We start from the raw sequence: 19,237 nt of genomic DNA, 5'->3' as shown, positions 1-19,237 counted from the left end.
AAAAGTCTATTCCTAGATAAAACAAAGGAGTAAATCAAAGAATTACAACAATAAACCCACTGAACCAAAAGTTTGTAAATAGTGTATTTGGAATTTTTGTGAATAAACTAGTTTAAACATGTTCTGTGTTGCGACAAAAGACTGTTTCTCATTGCATAATTTTGTTGCCCTGTACCTACCGCGGGTTCGCTTCCTGTTTGGTTTCTGTCTGATTTTTCATTGTGCCGCTGTTTTTGACGATCCTTCTTGGAACATGTAAAGCCTCTGCCATGATGCTTAAATCCTGTTATGGCACATCCCGTGTGAGATGTTCAGGCAGTCACAGCTTTGAACTTTAAACTGTTTGTTTTTGTAGAGATATTAGTCTATAAAAAGAGGTGGTGTGACAGTCAAACGTTCCTACAGCACAACGCATGTGGAGAAGATGTAGACTAATCTAACTTGAATTCAAATCACTGCTTTCCACAATTGATAGAACTGTCTCATCCTGGGTAAATCATTTCATCCCATCTGTACCTTTTATTCAAAAAGTGCCAAAACTGGGAGCACGATGCAACTCGCTTACTCATTAGTACATAAAACGCAGACAAACGCCAAATTAAATGAGGAAAATAACAGAGAAGAAAACCAGAAAGCATATTTAGCCCGAGTGATACTATACCACAGAAAAACACTTGCACCAAGCAAAAAAGGTTCAAAAACCTCCATGTGTATCCACTTCACCAGAAACCACCTGGAGGCCATTCAGTTGACCCAGCTGCTTTAGATTAGGATAATGGAACTCTAATCCAGGCTTCACTGCTTGCTCCCATTGTGTGATCCTGAGCAGTCCGGTTCACCACTCTGTGCCCCGTTCCCTTACGTGTACACATCGTGAATAACTAGAAACAGTACAATAACATAAGCAAAGCATTCTGCAGCTACGTCAAACCTGCCCGATCAGTCGATAAGTTTTTATGAATACATAGCAACTGCCTTTTGACTTGCTGGGTCTCTGAGTGCCTTTCGTCCCCTTGGATGTGTGCGGGCTTCAGGACAGCTTCCAGACTGTGTACACCGATCTGGCCTTCGAAGTAGAGTTGGGAAAGTTCGGATTCTGCCCCTTGCTTTTGCGCAGGACACAATCCACCACCATTGCCCTCTTGGTCTAATCTAGTTGAAGAGATATTCAGCGCTCAGGGCGGTTACCTGGCGACTCCTGGGCTGCAATAATCACCAAGTGTGCAATGTTGCAGGCCACAGGCAGCCAATTTGAGATGTTGATGAGAACAGCAGGCGATATATGTGCTGCGGGTCCATCCACTACGAGGTAAGGTGGATCGTGGAAGGCTAAGATGACCCCAGATACATCCATTCTTCTGGACATGTCTGTTCTGTGAGGCTGCTCTTCAGGCAGATGCAGGGGACAGCACCTTCTGAGCCAGACATAAAATGGGTCACAAACATTCAATGAATATACCAGTGGTTGCTACAATGTGTCTATCATTTGCCTTGTTATATTTTTAAGTCGGTCATTGTTTACATAACGTATTTTTTATAATATATGTTGTTTATGGTACATCTAATTTGCATTATTAAATATATTGCTTGGAGTAAAGTGGTCTCAACAAGCAATGTGCTTCCTTTTTTACCGTGAGACGTATCTGTGTCACCTCATAGAGTGCCTCCAGAATGATTGTGTAAGCTACGTTCCTTTGGAGCAGAATTTAAAACTGTTTCTTTTAATAGGTTTACACCCACGAATTTCATCCAAAAACTTGTATTCCTTAAAATTCTGCATGAAAAATTGACCTTCCATCACTTATGTTTTTTTAATCGACCTCTGCTTCTTTTTACCTCCTGTCTCCCTCTTCTGTATACAAGTTACTCTAAAATCTCATCCCTATCTGCCTTAAAGCTCTTTGGAAACCTTAACAATATCTATTAAATACAGCTAGCAATTGTGCCTCACATATCCCCCTCTAATAATGACATCTATGTCAACAATGTACACAAAGAAACTGGATTGAATGCATGGAATGAGCATGCAAAATTAACCCCAATAACCAATGGACAGACCAATAACTTTAGGCTACCATGCAGCTTCCTACTCACCATAAAGCGCTTCAACGCCTCATCAGGGGCAGTAAGCGCTATACAAATGCAATTTCTTTTTTATATATATAAATTATCTTTACATGGTTACAAACACTGATAGTTTTACACTGAAATAAGCGCATTGTGTAAGCATGTGATAAGGGACATACGTGTTGAGGAAGCAACATAGACAAGGAAGGTAGAAAGAAAACAAGCAACACTACGTGGGAGCAGCACAAGCAACAGAATGTGAGAAGGGTAAAAGGCGTGTGTGTATAAGGTAAAAAAAAAATGCTATGACGCAGCCACTGGAGACATGTCATAGTGCTTTTTTATTTTTGTTATTGTTTGTAGGGGCCAGCACGACAACAGAAGTGAGGGAACACAGAAAACGAGCAAGGGAGCAAACGGGCATGGGAGTAATACAGGACAGAGCCAACTACAAAAGCTGCACTCTGTAGTGTGTGTCCCAAAAAAGAAAAAATAGTTGTCAAAAGTGCAAGCATTGTAAGGACACAAGTACTTGGGCCATGCTCTAGGGTAGGGCAATACACAAGAAGACGTGATGACTGCATCTCTGAGCAGCAGGATGCAAGCAATTGAGAGGCAGGATCATGCCAACCAATTGTAATTAATGGGCGGCTTTCAAGCCACTGAATAGTAAACAACATGATTCGAAGAGACAGTGCAAGTGCTGTCTAGCCAAGACCTAACAAGCAGCCTGCTAAAGGCGTACAGGCTCATTCTACCAGGGCCAAAGCTGCTACCACTGCATTAGCACAGGCGGAGGTTGGCCTGGAAATCAGCCAGGTAGCCACATGGAATTAGGTATACACGTTTACAAAGGACTACTGCCTTGACAGGTCTGCAAAGAGGGGCTTTTTGCACGCGCGGTCCTACAGTACTTTTCGATCTTAACCAGTTAACGGACCACCACCTTGGGAGGTATTGTTTTGGGATCTATTCACAAGGTGCAGAATCTGTGATTAGAAGTCTGTATCAGAAGAACAAGTTACCTTTGGTAACCCTCTTTCTCGTAGATACTCTTTTTAGCTGTAGATTCCTAACCAGCTCTTCCACTTCTCTGTTTTGTGAACTCGACTCTTTTCCATCTAAAATGGTCCCAATCTAGAGAGCTGCACCCTGGTCATACCAATTTACTTATGGGCGCTGTATCTGAAAGCGCAAACAGCCTTGAAAGCCTCTGAGGTCTGTGCGCTCGGGGGGCATTTATATGCTGCTCCGCTCTTTACTTTCGGAGTGGAACAATGTTAATTACCAAAGGTAAGTAGCTTGTTCCTTAAAGAGATCTCCTGAACATCTGGCGTGGGTGTAGCCCCTCCCGTCCTACTTCGCACATCCCTGGTTTATGGACCAAAGTGCTATCCGTAGTTGGAAAACGCATTAAATTAGATAAATCACTTCTTATCTCTCTTCCCTGAATAAAGTGCTTAGAAACATGTTAAAAACTCTGGTGTTAAACTCTTCTATTAAAAAAAAAATCTGTTTTGTAATCGTAATTTGCTGTACTCTTTTTAAAAACGTGTTACTGTCTTCCCATTCTGACAGATTGTCACTGACATTTCTATGTCCCCGTGTGCACTGCTACCACCCTCCATGGCATGCAGTATTGGAACACGCGGGCCAGTGTATTGAAGGCGCGCGTGGTTGTATTCAACCCGGACGGAAGCGCCTAAAGCGAAAGCGTCAGTTAATAAACGCAATGGTACCCCTGGCTCTCACCTGCAACCTTTTGGGGATTTGATAATGAATGCGGGAATACAGAGTGATTTTTAATTTTCCGTGGAGAAGATTTAAAGCTGTGCATGTTAAATCTGTCTCTTTCCTGGCCTCTGGTACTGAATTATAATTCGTATGTTTTGCAAAAAATAAATAAATTCCTGCCCTGGAGCACGCAGTTCAGAGCTGTACTAAAATATTTATGCCTGGAGAAAACTGCAGAGCTGTCTGTCAGGGCATTCTGTGTGCAAGTTGAAAGGAGAAACTGAGGGCTGAGCGAATACAAAATCTTCAAACCTTGTGGAAGAAAAGAAACATGATTTATTAATATTCCCAAATATCTGATTTTCAATAATTTGTAGACGTACACCAGGCACACTTCATAAGAAATGTATGAGTTATTTCTGGAAATAAGTAAACGCAGCCCCTGGTGTTCGGATACCCATGGTGCATCTTCAGAGTGGTATTATATTTTTCTCGGGCCTTATCTGCTGTGTCCTTTTCTAACACCTCATTTACTCTGGCTCCTCCTCTGGAACGTAGAGCACTCCCTGAACATTACTTGTATGTCACTTCTCAACCCCATCTCCTCCATAGCAACGCATTCAACCTCCAACCCCACACGTTGTTTATCAGCATTGTCACCTCAGCCGTCACTTTGCACACCTAAGAGCAGGAGTATATTTTCTTAATACCCAAATGCCTTTCATATGACGAGAAGCTGACTGGACCCTGTCATGTTACGAGTTTTTTGCGGCCTTGACTCTTGTCAGTAGGGTGTGTCACATGGTGCAGGTAACCAAATACACACTGTATATAGTGCCGCGACTCCTGATGAGGTGTACACATCAGTTATTCAATACCAGTTGCCCATAGTCCTCAGAATTGAAAATGGCATCACATTCTTTTACACTCTGTTTTGTAGTTAATCTGATCCTAAATACGCCGGTGGGATGGCTCAGTGAGTTGAATGCTTGCTGCGCACATCAGTTTTTGTGTTAGAGAGAGAGAGAGACACCTGCAAGTTATGAGCTTGCCATCTGTCACGATCTTCACCCGTCCACGGTTATTACATTGAGTACACCAGAACTGAGCAATAGTGGGTGGAGTTCTTCACAGTGCTGCAAGATGAAAATACAATAGCAAGCGCAATATAAAAACAAGCATTGGTAAATGCAATAGGTTTCGCCTATGTGATTAATAATACTTTGATTTTTGTTGTTAGTCGTAGCTTGGTGAATAGTTGTGCAATATAAGTTAGGAAGGCCTGGTAAGTTCTCTCAAGCCTGGAGGGAATACTAACGCGGTTCTGAGCGCTGTCTTCCTAAGTCACTCCTTGGTGGGATTTTTTTTATAAATCAGTATCTGTTATTTGTTGCTTCATATGCAGTAATGTTTTAGAATCTGCCACTATGATCAGCAGCAGAATATCTATGACCATGTTTCCAGAGCACACAGAAGAGAGACCAAGCCCCTTTCTCCACTGTTTATAATTTGCTGCCCTCAATGCCTAATAGCTCTAGAGTGGAAGTAATGCAAGACGTCATTCGCTGTAAAGAAAATGGAAGTGGAAACCGGACAATAGAAGTCAGACCTGCTCAATGCAGCAAAGAGCACACAGCAGTCATATTGGAATATGTTTTTGTTGCCAGTGGAAAAAGAGAACGATATTGACATCTCGCATTGTTAATAATTTTATATTGTTAAAGACATTTCCAAATAATATGTCAGTTTCCCAGCTCTTGTTTTAAAGTGGAAGTGAAAAAGACGCACCCCAGGCGTTACTATGTCAGTTACTGTGCAGAATTACCAATTTATTTATATACCTAGTGCATCAATCAGACTACTGATTCACATGCAGCAGAGATTCACATGTTCACTCTATTTTGAAAAATAATAGTTTCAGGTACACATGTGTCAAGCCAAAACATTTGCATAGTTTCCATGTAACTAGTGTTGAAGTAACCATCAAGCTGGGAAAGGCTGCTTGGCCCAAGGGGAACTGGTGAATGCGTGTAGCCTGGTGGTGGGTGGGGTATGGGGGTGGGGGTGACTGGTGAGTGCCGAAACCTAAGCGGACGAACACATTACTTGGCCCGCGGGATGCCAATAACAGCAAACACATGAGAAACAAGCATTGGTAAATGGAAGAAAATAGTGTGACAGCCAATAGAAACTGAGGAAAAGTAAGTGGTAAGCATGGGACCCAATGAAAGCAAGGGGGTGGGTTCTAAGCCCTCTTTTAAGATTTATATTAAATACAATAGATTTCACAAGCACAGCACAGCCCAAGCGCTGGGCAGGCGAAACCTAACAAGTTATTATTATAATGTGAGTTGAAGGTTACCTCGAATGACTAGTTCCGGCTTTGTTTTTTTGCAGATTGTATTTCTTTACATTTGTTTTTAACTATGCACATGAGCATACTGCAGACATCATTGTATGTTTCTCATATTTTGATAGCCATATAGCTGAATACAGTTTCCACAGTGCTGTCGTTCACCTAGGAGCCTTACCACGAGGGCTTCCTCGCACCCATTTCAGATGTTTTAATGCTCGAGCTAAAAGAGAAAGGAGCACACTGTGCTAGTTTAAAGAAAATCTAGGTGGTTTTTCCTCTCTGATCTTTATAGGTTCATAAAGAGCCACCAACCGGGGATTACACAATCTGAAAATGTACATTTGCAAAAAATATGTTGTGTGGCAAGAAACAGTCGCAAAGGCTGCCAGTTATGTTATGGAATTTGCAATGCTCACTGCTACAGTTTAGGTACTGTGGCACTAAATAATCAAATCCAAAGTCAATTCAGATAGAACAGAAGTAAACAACACTTAGGGAAAAGGCCAGGTGCTAAACCAGCATTCTTGTTCATAAAAAATGTGTAAAAACGTATTTTTACTTAATCAATTAATGTCGTATAACCCCCGTGTGTAAATTGTCTATTCTTTATGGCAAAAAAGCAGTATTTTCTAAATAAATGTCCAGTCATACTTCTTAAATGGGTTTTAGGAGCAATGATATGTTGACTTGCTCCTAATCCAAAATGATTATGGCATCTATCCTAGACGAAATTATCTTTGCACTCTGTACAATCAATGAGGCAGGGCAAGTCCAGACTCAGATCATGTCTGTTTTAACTGTTTAGTGCTCCCAGCTTCTACAACTTCTTGTCCATATTTCTAAGATACTCTTCCGGTTTTATCCATCATAATGCATGTATTCTAAGGACTCTTGAGGGTCGACATTACCTTCCAGTCACAATACATTTATCTATAGGTGCTCTGTGTTCCACCTTATGCCTATGCTCCAGGAAACGATTTAGGGCCTGATTTAAATGATGTTGGAGAGGGAACCCCATAACAATGGTGACAGAGTTCCCTCCCCACCAACATTATCTTCCGCCCCCCCAGTTTATGATTGGGCAGACCCTAGCTCTGACAAGAGTGGTGACTACTCAGGCTCAGTCATGGTAAAGCCCGCATACGGAGTAAGGGCCTCGGAGGTCTGGCTACATGTCTGTTCACTTAATTTAGATGGGCAGACGCTCAGCCAATCTTCAGTGCCTCTCACTTCCATAATAAAACCTTCGGGGAAGGGGCACTGACAAGTGATCAATAACCCTCTTGCTGTGGGAGAAAGCACCCATGGCGAAGTGGTGAGATTTTTGTTGTTTTATTTTTTTTCAAAAAATAAAAATCCTTCTTGGGATTTTGTTTTTGAAAATCAAAAAACAAAATTTTGCTGTACGCCCGTCAAAATAACAGTGCATTGACAGGCACCGCTGCCGATGCTAGAAAATTTCTGTTGGGCTGGCAGACATTTTAAAGTTTGTCAGCGGCATCTCCATCAGGGTGACAGAGTAATTTACTCCCTGACCCTGGTGGAGAAATGGGCCGTCCTCCAGTATTTAAACTGTGCCCTTAATTCAGCACTATGTGTGTGGTAAGCAACATAAGCATAAATATTTTGACCACTGTCATAAGCTGTTTATTGGTCCCAGAGCAGACAGTTTAAGTTTAGTTTATTTATTTGCTTAGTTACTTAAAACCATTGCAATAAAAATACATCAGGCATTTGGGTTAAAAACATCATAAACACTTAAACCTTTATGAAACATAACAATAAAAGTAGTGACTGCCTTGGCTGAAGGAATAAGGTTTCTTCTAACTAAACCCACTGCACAGAGCTGCAAGCCATGATCAAGAGGTTACAATCTGGAACCAATTAACTGGTAGGTTGTTTTGAGTCCATGCAAATGACTTTGGCTTTGACGGGCAGATCCCAACACCCAGTGGACAGCGGACTCTACGTCTTACTAAGTAAAATATTATACGTTAAAAAATAAACAAAAGATAAAACCAAGGATAAAGGACCCGACTGCAGTGCATCCCTCTTTAATGCTGAACTTATTGGAACACGAAGGGAAGCAAGTTGAAAATAGAGCTAACCTATTCAAAAGGGTCAGAGGTCTAAAAACAGAACATTCAGCCAGTGCACAGTAAAATGTAACTAAGGATATTTGTGCCATGCACAATAAAGTGCAGGAGAGGGTAATTTCAGGATGCCAAAGAAAAGTGCAGCCAGAGAGATGCATGCCAGTTAGGTGAGGGCAAGCAAGATATGCGCTGCATATCTTGGCAGACACGGAGTACCAGCCCTGACCTGCAGTAAAGGTGATTTAATTTTTTTTTACCTTGGATGTCCCGAGACTGTCTTGATAAGGACACCTAACCATCAAATACATCCCTTCAGCACTTGGCACTCAAGGGAGCAAAGGCAAGCCATCAACATCTTGGTCATTGAGGTGGCATGAGTGGTGCTATAGACTCAGAACTCAACAAATCACATATCACTCAATAACAGATTGTTCTGTCGGTGTTTTTACTTTACAAGAAAAAGTTTTTGGTTTTTTTACCATACACAAAGAGATCCTGCAAGACTACAACAGCTATAATTTTAATGACTATGAAGTAGTCTACGGAATACAAGAAATCTGTAAAGGTGCTTGCTTCCCAATGCTGATTGAATTGCTTCCTTTCTCGCCAGTGATCCGGCGGCCAGTCTCTAGTGCTCATTTGGTTGTACTGGACCATCAAATAGTCTAATTCAAGTTCAGTTGCTCCCTGATAGGCACCTGGACACCTTGCCTGTGGCCTCCAGTTCCTGCTTGTTCCAGCCTGATCCTGATCTAGTGCTTAATTTTGGAGAGAGCAGGTTTATGTACACATTACACAGTGGAGCTTCATTTCTGAGCCACTTCAATAAAGTGTCATTGCAGCACTGCATTGCCCAAGCCGTGACTTCTCCTGGCGTGGATGGATCGTGGGCAGACTGGTGAGACTTAAAGCCAGTGTCTCAGACCCAAAAAAAAAAACCTGGCCAAATAAAATCGGAAGCCCACTCACAGACCATTAGAGAAAGTTGAGGCAGGAGTTTGTAGGTGTACTACCATTTTCTCTGAAGCCTGTGCACTATGGATCTTCAGGGGCAAATTGAAGTGGGTGCAAGGTGACAGGACACACTTGTTACCGCTGTGGCATAGTTCAATCCATGGCAGCAACCACAGATTTTCAGTTTAGTTTGCTTTGGTGCTTCACAGTTTGGAAGCATACCAGGACCCTGGCAGATTATGAGTAGGTCCTTGGGGCTCCCCACAGACCAATCAGCAGCTCCACTGAGCTCTCCCAGGCCTGAGAGGAGGTCCATGGAAACTTCAAGGCAACATTATGGGTAACCAAGGATACACACCTAATGTCACAGGCTCACCACAGTCTCCTTGCAACTCTTCTCTGTCGCTTTGCTCGAAGTTTGGTTTTCACTCCATTAACTAGGGTCAGTCTGTTTCTCAGAGCAGCTCATCTACCAGACAGCTGCAGCTGGGCTTTTAATATGGCCAGACATTTTCTGAAGGGATACCACAAGCAACTGTTTTCCAGCGGGCAAGACAGACTGTTCCAGTGCAGACTCACAGCACTTCTAGCAGATGGCAGCAGATTTCTTCCGGTGATGCCCCTCTCACCTGACTTGGACACAGGCTCTCAAAGACCACCAGTCCTGGAACTCAAAAGATTCTCTAGCACCCTGTAGGGTGTTAACTAACTGGTCAGCGAGCAGTCCTGGAACATTGGTTTCACGTTTCAGTCCTTTACCTACTCTCAAGTTAGTTTGTGTGTTCAGTGGGTTCAGCCATGGGATTGAATAGAGCTGATTTTGCCACTTTGTGATAGGTCAGCCTCACTCTTTGTCTTCAGGTGGTGGTGAACCGAGTGATTAAGGCTGTCAGACTCCAAATATGGAAAAAACAATTTACATAGCTTGAGGATGACAACAGAAATAATGTAAGATTTGAGGATGATGGTGAGAATGCTATGGGTTAATGTACAATTGACGTGCCTTCATGATTTTTTTCCGCTATTGATTGTATAGATAAACTTCTTACTGTGATTGCACTGTGGTCTTGTTTCTTGTTTGTCATATTTTACATATCAAAATTTTGGTTGTTTAAAAAAGGAGGTTGTGAGCCCCCACTGGGACAAACCCAAAATCCCAGCAGCACAATGGGGAAGGAAGCCCTCACACCAAACAATATAGCCCTATTTAAAGCAACGGATCCGGATTTATCAGCAAGGGAAGCCTCGATCACCCGTTCCTTTATGGAGACCCTCTTAAATATATACTGCGGTCGGACATAGCTGCCATGAAGCACAGAATGGCGACAGAAGTTAAGTAAAACAAGAGAGATGGCGGTGAGCTGGGGCAGTAGGTAGTTACCCTGAACCAAAACAGTGATGCTAGAAAAGAAGAAATTGACACAGACGTGAATTGCTTGACTTGTGTGACAGAAACACAGACTTATAGCTGCATCTGGAAGATATTGAAATTAGATCACACTGGTTGAACATCAGGATCAAAGGAGTTCCTCTCCAAGCTGTTTCGGGATATCTAGAAATACGTCTTCCTCCTCTTTCGCTATATTCTTCTAGACCTCGATTAGAAAGAAATCAAGGCCCGCACGCATACAGCAGGCTGGCCGTCAACGGCCCCAGGGATGCCTCAAGATATCCTGACATGTAAGCTCCCCTACTGCCAGAAGTAAGCCATAATGTTGCCAACGCAGGACAAGATCTTCAATATGTTTGAAGGATCGAAGGGATGGCTGTACAAGGACCTATCCCCTTTCATGTTACAATGCCGTTGAGCGCTTAAGCCAGTTGTCTCGACCCTGGGGGAGAAAGGAGTTGGATATAAATGGGGACAACCCTTCAAACTGGAACAACAAGACACACATGATCAGCACTCTGGATGAGGCCCGTCTGGTTCTGGGCCTAGAGACCCAACCTGGAGAAGAGGTAGGATCGCCGATGCGGAAGAGCTCACTGCCTCCACTAGCACTGCCAGTCATGGAAGAAAGCATGCAAACCCATGGCAGCCGAGAGCCACAGATTGATCAACTTTACTTCATTAACTACAAAACAAGGGTCCATCCTAAGACCAAGGCTCCACCTAACCTGAGGAGTGAGTGATTATAAACTGGATCTGGGGGATGCGGTCTGTCGTGCCATAGTTGTTGGCGGCACTCTCCCGGAATGGATGTCTGGTGGGTCCACCTGTCCTTCCCCCTCCTGTGAGCCAGCACAGAGACAGCAGAGCTCCACCACACTATTATACGCCCCATAGTGGTTGCACTCCAGTGACATCTGCCCCGATCATCTCATTTTTCTAGCTCCTGAAATGGGAGAGCTTGAGTTACACCATTTTCGTTACTACACTGCTTCTTGATGGACGACTAGGCCACATGATAATTTCTCCAACATTGCAACAGTGCCGATGTTTGAAAGCTGAAGGGGAGCTGTGGCCAGTCAACTCCTACGCTACTCCACCAGTGACGCTATCACCAACAGGACGACATGGTTTAAACATTCACAGACTCAATGCTCCTACTAAACAAATAACACATCCCACAATGCTCAGAGACTCCAAATGTGATATATGCCCTCTACAGGCACCTGAAGGGGGACAGGAAGCGTATGAGGTCCCGCTGTTCAATTGACAGTACTTCTCCTCAACACAAGGGAAAAAGGCTGGAGTAGCTGTTAGGGAAACTACTTTTCAACCCTCCTCAGAGTGACGCAAAGAAAACACAAACATCAGGCAAGGCTCCAGAACAGATGAAATGTTTCTTGAGGTAACAAGGTTTATTGGCAGGCCAAGGCAGAAGGCAGACGCACATCCCAGTGTTACGTCTTACAATCTGGCATCTTCTGCCCTGAAGCATATATGTCAGGCAGTTATATATGTTATTAAGTGCTGTCACAGCAAAACCCCAAAAGGGGACATAGTCCAAATATGGGCATGCATATACAAAAGAAATGCTTCATATACAAGAGTAAAAATGTACATAATGTAGTGTGAGCATGAACAAGTGAACAGACAACAGGTGGTCTCTAAAAAAAAAAAAAAAAAAAGAGGACTGGGTTGCTGACTGGCTGAACTGAAAGTGTGAGACCGAGCTAAACTTAACAACGTGGTTTGGAGAGGTTTGTTTGCACAGCTGGCAGAGGCGTCAGAGAGGTCAGTAGGGAAGTCTTGGGGGCAGTGAATGTGGATGAGCTGAGTCAACCAGTGAATGATGGAAGCAAGTGTCTTGGTAAGAGGCAAGAATAAATAGCTTACTGGGAGTCAGATAGTAGAGGAGAGAATTGGAATTAAAGTATCATATCTATAGATACATGGGAATATATTTTTCTCAACAGTAGCGGTCTTGCTTGCCATACACTTCCAAGGCAGGTTTTCCTGATTCAAGCAGAATCTCCTGGTAGGCATCTCTCCTTGGGACTTTTGATGCACACATGCAGCTTCACACCTATGCTCCACACGATCATTAAGAGAAGTTCATTCTGGAAGTCGTGCGGCAGATACTTACCACTTCATATGCAGACATACTCATAGGGGATGACTTCAACACTTCCATATCTTTACTCTGGGACACTCTAAAAACAGTCCTGCGGGCGTCCTCATAGCTGTCTCCGCACAACTTTATAAAGACAGAAAGGATAAGTGCATCAGCTTGAAAACCCAGGTGAAGGAACTACAGACGGCCCATAAGCAATCAGGCTCCCATAAAGTGAAGTGGCTGCTAACACTGGCTAACAAGCAACTTAAAACATTAGATATGGACATAGCAGAAAAGAGTACCATCTCCTCTGTACTAAACAGAAGTACTATGCGAGGAGCAATAAAGAAGGATGACTTCTTATTCATAGGCTGAGGGCATAGACACACAGAGAATAACAGAGATTCAGGGTCCCTGGGGACAACATGACGATGAATATATAGCGTGGGAATTTATGCAGACTTATACTCAATGGAAGCACTAAACTATGCAGATGCTGCAGATTTTTGCACAAGCATCTGCTGCGTGAATAAAGGCTGCAGACGTCCTCCAACTGGAGATGGACATACGAGAGGACAAAGTCCTCGCAGCTATAGCTTGGCTCCAAGCGGGCAAGGCCCCAGGACAAGACGAGTTCACTGCCAACTTTACAAAGCCTTTGCTACCTCATCGGCACCTATCCTCACTCGCCTCTGTGACTAATTCATTGATAAGGGCACAGTCACTGATTCGATGAGGGAAGGCACTATGACCGTAATCCCCAAACCAGGGAAGGACCACACCCTCTGTTCCTCGTATAGACCTATTTCGCTACTTAATATAGACTCCAAGATTTTCACCAATATTCTCGTGGCTAGCATTTGACCCTATATGCAAGGGTTGGTTGATCCAGCCCAGGCTGGATTCACACCTGAAAGAGGCTGTCGTGATAATACTAAACAAGTCTTCCATCTTATTAGTGAAATGCACGGTTCCCAGACTCCAGCCCTCCTCCTGTCGATTGACGCTGAGAAAGCATTTGACCATGTACACACTGGCCCTTCATCTAGCTAGCTAAGGCAGGACTGGGCGCACGTTTCCACAAATGGATATGGTGCAGTTACACAAAGGCCACAGTACAGGGTAATGGATTAACATTGCAAACCTTCTAAAAAGGCAAACGGGGACAAAACAAGGCTTCCCCTTATCCCCGCTCTTGTTTACCCTTTAAAAGGAACCTTTTGCTGAACTGATCTTCAAACACCCCCTCATTACAGGTATCACCATGGGCAGCCAACAACATAGAACTGCATTATATGCAAACAATGTAATTATTGCACTCATGCAACTCCGTACCTCCATACCCCCACTTTTGCGGGAGCTTAAGACCTTTGGCAAAGGTTTTTGCTTCAAGGTCAAACTAAAGAAATCCCAGGCCCTTAATCTAAACATCCCTCAGAGAGAGAAGCTTCAGCTAGAGTGCCTATTCCCAGGGGCCTAGTATGGTGTTCTGTATCTAAGCCTTCAAATATATACTACAGTAGAAAAGAAAGCAGAGTACAATTATGCTGCCTTTCTGACAACTGCCTGCTCCAATATACAGTCTTGGAGGATTGGCCTCATTTTGTGGTTCTGTACAATAGCGGCAATTAAGATGACACTTCTCCCAAAGACACCTTAAATCATTCAAACTCTCCCCATGCCCCCCCCCCTTCCCCCACCCACAATTGAGAAACTCCACACACCAATTGATACCTATATTTGGGACAGTAATAGGGCACAAATGGCCAAGAAACTTACCTACTCACCGGTGGTGGAGGATGGCCTGGGCATTCAACATCTGACTTGTTACTGCCAGGCAGCCCAACTGAGATATAAAGTGGAATGGAGCAGGACACACATGGAAAAAACTGGTGTTTTCCAAATATGGAAATTCCCACCCCTCTTTAAAATACATGAGGCCCCGTGGGGTAGGATCCTTGGGCACAAGAAGGCTCTGGGAGGTGGGCCATCTCCCCCCCCCCGTTCCAGTTTAATTGTATTTGAACCCAGGGATGGGGTCCAAGTGGCAATCCTGTGCTGCGTGGCAAAGCATCGACATTCTGCATGTGGGTGGTTGGCCGCAGGGCCTGGTGGCACACCAGGCTTGGTGACCAACACCCATTTCCCCCTCCCAGGCCATGCACGACCTAAGGCCCTGTGCAGCAATGGGTTGGCTGCCTTTGGGGCGGGTGGCCACGGTCAGGCCCTGTGGCCAACAGCCCACCTCCTCTGCCACCCATGGCTGAAGGCCATGCGCAGTGAGGGGTTGGCTGCGTGCCACGGGGTTGCCAGCAGGCCTTGCAGCCAATCCCCTGCCCTGCACAGCCTTTGGCCGTGCTCTGGAGGGGGAGGGGTAGCATTTATGTATAGTAATAAATTATTACTTGCCGTTAAAAAAAACCTAGAAATTCATCAGTTATAGTTATCTCAAGTAAGTGATGAATTTCTGTGGTTTTTAGAGTTTAAAATGTCACGTCAATGAACATTTCATATCGTCACCTCTGGGCTTTTATCCAATCTCAATATAATCGGTAGACCTGTGGGAATTTGTCTTCTATCATGCAACATCCACCTGGAATTTCAGAACAAAGCCTTTAGGAAATGAAGACTGCTTAGATAATAGACCCCATCCTCCTCACAATTTTCATTTATCGTTCTGATGTTTCTGCCATAGTCCTTTTGCCATCAAAATGAAATAAATGTAACCATGTGGATGACACTGACAAACATGACACAAGAGGGGACATGATTATGTCTGGGAAGAGAGTTTCTTCTGTCCTTTTATTGAAGTATTTTAGGGGAAACTGTGCAGTGTTGAATGTAGTGACCTTGGCTAGTGCACCTGAATGCTTTCCATAAGGAACGTTTTTGAGGGAGAAGTTAGAGATAAATCTTCAAAGTCTCAGATTACTAACTGTGCAGTAGTTTGTGGGCCACAAATCCACATTGTATATCGTATCTAAGCATGCTGGTAGGCATCTTGCTTAATTCAAATGGATATTTAAGCTCTAAGCATTTAACTAGTTCTGATGATTAAGTAGCTAGTCAGTACACAGATTTATCTCACTAGTACTGAAAGGAATTCTGTACTCAAGTTGGTCCAGCTGTTAAAACCTAGTTGGCCAATAGGTGTGAACTGCTGATTCTTGCGCTGCAGCAGAGCATACAGGTTTTAGTATAGGCACAATATAAGGTAATCCAACAAGTTCTGCATGTAAGCCGACCATCTACAGCCTAGGTGCACTAAGTAAATAAAAGAAATGTTGCTCCAGAATTAATGTCTGTCTGTTTCTATTAGGGCGAAGAAGATGAAGTTACTCTGAAATCTTGCATACGGAGAAAAACCGACTCCATCGAGAAGAGGTTCTGTTTTGATGTGGAAGCTGTAGACCGGTGAGTGAAACAGCATTTCCTATTTTCTCTGAAACATCTGTTTTTTTGTGTCTTACCGTTTAATATCTGCTGGCGTCCTGACTTTATCACTTAAACACATAAGTGCTTCTACATGGTGTAAGAAAATGGGTGTGCTATATGGTAAGGTTGGGGGCCTCATCGTGCAGGACACTTGCATTTGCCTTCTTGGGTCCAGTCAGAGTTATTTGTTCGACCCTCAGCTCAACTCTTGGTAGCTATGGCACAGAGCAACAAGGCTTAGCAAAGGAACAATATGTAAAGCATTTAACAACACCAAACAATGAAATGAGAAAGTCACCAAACAAGAAAGAGTCACAGCAGTAATTTATACAGTGCAGGGTTGGGCACTCACTGGGGGTAGGTGCCTGCTGGGGGTTGGATGCCTGCAGGAGAATTGGCCCAGGGACTGTTTGCAGGTCGGTCAACTGTCAGTGTTCGTATGCTCAAATGCATTTGTAAGTAGGGCCTGATGTGAGGCTATACCCTTTGGCCAACTCCAGGACCATGGTACCATCCCCCAGTACCACAGTAGACAGGCCCCCAGGGAGGTACAGTTGTACTGATAGTCTGGTACTGAAGAAAAAAAAACGTAACAAATAGAAATTGAGAAGGGTTTAGTCATAGATCAGACCCTGTAGACCACCGCATTATGCAGTCCATATAACTTGCACAGTTGGGGTTGACTGCCCACACATTAGTGGCTCACATTGAATTGAGTGCAGGGCCTGGCTCTGCAGCCAACCACTCTCTACGCATTGCCACAAGACAATGTCCATGCTAAAAAAAACACAGAAATTCACTAAAAAAAACAAAGATTACTATGACCTCATAGTTAGGTGTAGAATGAGATAAAAACAAATGTTTAAACAATGGAAAAAAAATAACTGAAATTCTCCAGTTATAGTTTAGTGAACTAACTTCAGCTTGTGCCCCATCATGCACCGCTTATGATCCCCCCTATTTTATCACTCATGACATGTTAAATGACATCATTGATGATATTTCAAATGGTATCACTGATATCGCTGATGACATCATCCATTATACTATTACGCACATAACTTCATAAGCCCTTACATTAAAAAAAATAATTGCTAGTAAAGTTCATGTAGTCATAAACAGCATAGAGTTACTGTGTGCACATGTGAGTGTTTAGAATAAAAATAGCATAAACTTTGGAGGCAAGTGTTGCTGTGTGTGTTGAAAGTTATATTGTGCACTGTTTACAAACCAGTACAGTTTAGGGTGTAACTAGTACTCCATGTGTAACAAGGAAAAGGCTGAGCACACCTGATGTGGGTTGCAGAAACATATTTGAATATGGGTGTGGCTTAAAGGCAAGAAGCCAGTATCTGTGAGAAAAGCCAAAGCTTCTGTTGACCATAGGTTATCCACAAGTTGATGTCTGGGCACATGCCTTTGTTAAACAGCGGTAACAGAGTGCTATAAGTAAATTCCATGTAACAAGGACATGTATAATGTGTGGATGTTCATTTCCAGACCTTCACTGACGATTTTGAAGCATTGCAGATTTTTTAAAGTAGGTTGTAGGAGGGGCACACTTAGAGGTGGTGTATCTGACATTGGGTTTGTAAGCATGAAGTTGTATGGTATTGTGCTTATCTCAGGAATGTGTGTAGTTTCTTTTAACCAACTACGGAAAGTTGTCCATTTGGTCTGGTGGAAGGTGTCTTATCAGTGGCAAATGTATCACTGTCAACCTTTCCACTTACATTTGTGGGTTTTGTGAAGGCTTCAAGAAGATGATCCTTTTAAGGTGAATAGAGTACACATTTTTTTGAAGGCTATTTATGCTTTAAAAAAAGGGATGACCCTATTAAACTCTGTGGAGGCAATTTATTTTTTAGATGGGTGAATACTAATAAAATGGGTTAACATCCATACACATATATTAATGCATTATAAACAAAGATAACAATAATTAAATATTAACCTTTGGCTTTTTCAGTCAATTTGTGGGTTTTTGATCATATTCGGTATGCAACAGTTCTGTGCACTCAACCAACCATGGGCAGCCAGCTCCGCTGTGAATGGTCTTCAGCTGTGCACAGTCAGGGATGGCCACAGACACTTGCTTGCGGCCAGGCCTTGCACCCCACCCTACATGGGCAGTTTAATCCTTGCTGCACACAACCTTAGGTTCTGCATAGCGGAATAGGGACCACTGCACTTAGCCTTTGGCCAGACCCAGTGCACATCATTCCCTCAAAGGCCAGTCCCCTCATACGTGGACTTTGGCTGTGTGCAGTGGGGATTGGCCACAGGTGGCAGGCCCTGCACCTAATCTGCATCATGCAGCTAACCCCTGCTAGTCAAGTCCTTTGACAGTTCACAGCAGAGGTTAGCCACAGGGCTCCATCCCCCTCTATACATCCACCTCCATGGCTCTTGACTGTGCTCTGCAGGCATTGAAAACGGGGACTCAACTTTCAACAGGGCCTGCTTCCAACCCGCTCTCCCTGCCCAACCCCCACATGCGTTTGTGGTCCAAATGCAGGCATAGAGCACTGAATAGTTGTATTAATTTTTTTCAGGATTCATAAATCCTGAAGCTCAAGGATATTTTGAGGGTTCTGGATTACCGAATATGGTAGAGGATTGGTGAATGCCTCCTCCCTCCCCCCCCCCCAACTACTATTTTTTTCTTTTATGTTATTCCCTGTGTGTCCCATTTGGGAGGTGCCTCCTAAGGGACCTGGCAGTCAGAGTATATGGCCCGCTAAGCCCTTTTTCTTATTTTTCCAACACAGCCATTGGTGCACCATGTTGGGTAAAGCAGGCACAACAGAACTTTTTCTGTAAGGGTCTGCCAATCAGAGCTCAGTGAATTTCTGAATCTGCAGTCCACAACTGGAGAAAAGGTTCATTCTTTCAGTGGTGTGCCTTTGTTTTAATGACATTTGCATGTCAGTAAAAGCCCCATGAATTAACTGTTAACATTTATCTAAATTGACGTTCTTCATGACTAGACTATAACACTTTGTATTTGTTAATACTGCAGAGTACTGGACAGATTTATACCAATCCATGCAAAGGCACTACCTTGAGAAAAGTTCTGATTTGTTAATGTG

The 19,237-nt window shown here is 43.4% G+C and overlaps 1 protein-coding gene across 2 annotated transcripts in view; it reads left to right on the top strand.

Annotated features, from left to right (window-relative positions):
* Nucleotides 1-19,237, top strand: part of ARHGAP26 (Rho GTPase activating protein 26) — a 1,945,875-nt gene that overhangs the window by 611,007 nt on the left and 1,315,631 nt on the right. For both annotated transcript variants that reach the window (XM_069244698.1, XM_069244699.1), the window contains exon 10: nt 16,030-16,124. In XM_069244698.1, the coding sequence (XP_069100799.1) occupies nt 16,030-16,124 (95 nt within the window). The remainder of the gene's footprint in view (nt 1-16,029; nt 16,125-19,237) is intronic.

This window comes from Pleurodeles waltl, chromosome 7 (genome assembly GCF_031143425.1).
Source record: "Pleurodeles waltl isolate 20211129_DDA chromosome 7, aPleWal1.hap1.20221129, whole genome shotgun sequence".
In the NCBI taxonomy this organism is placed as follows: Eukaryota; Metazoa; Chordata; class Amphibia; order Caudata; family Salamandridae; genus Pleurodeles; species Pleurodeles waltl.
Note: the sequence above shows the minus strand (reverse complement) of the source record. Positions and strands in the feature narration are given on the sequence as shown.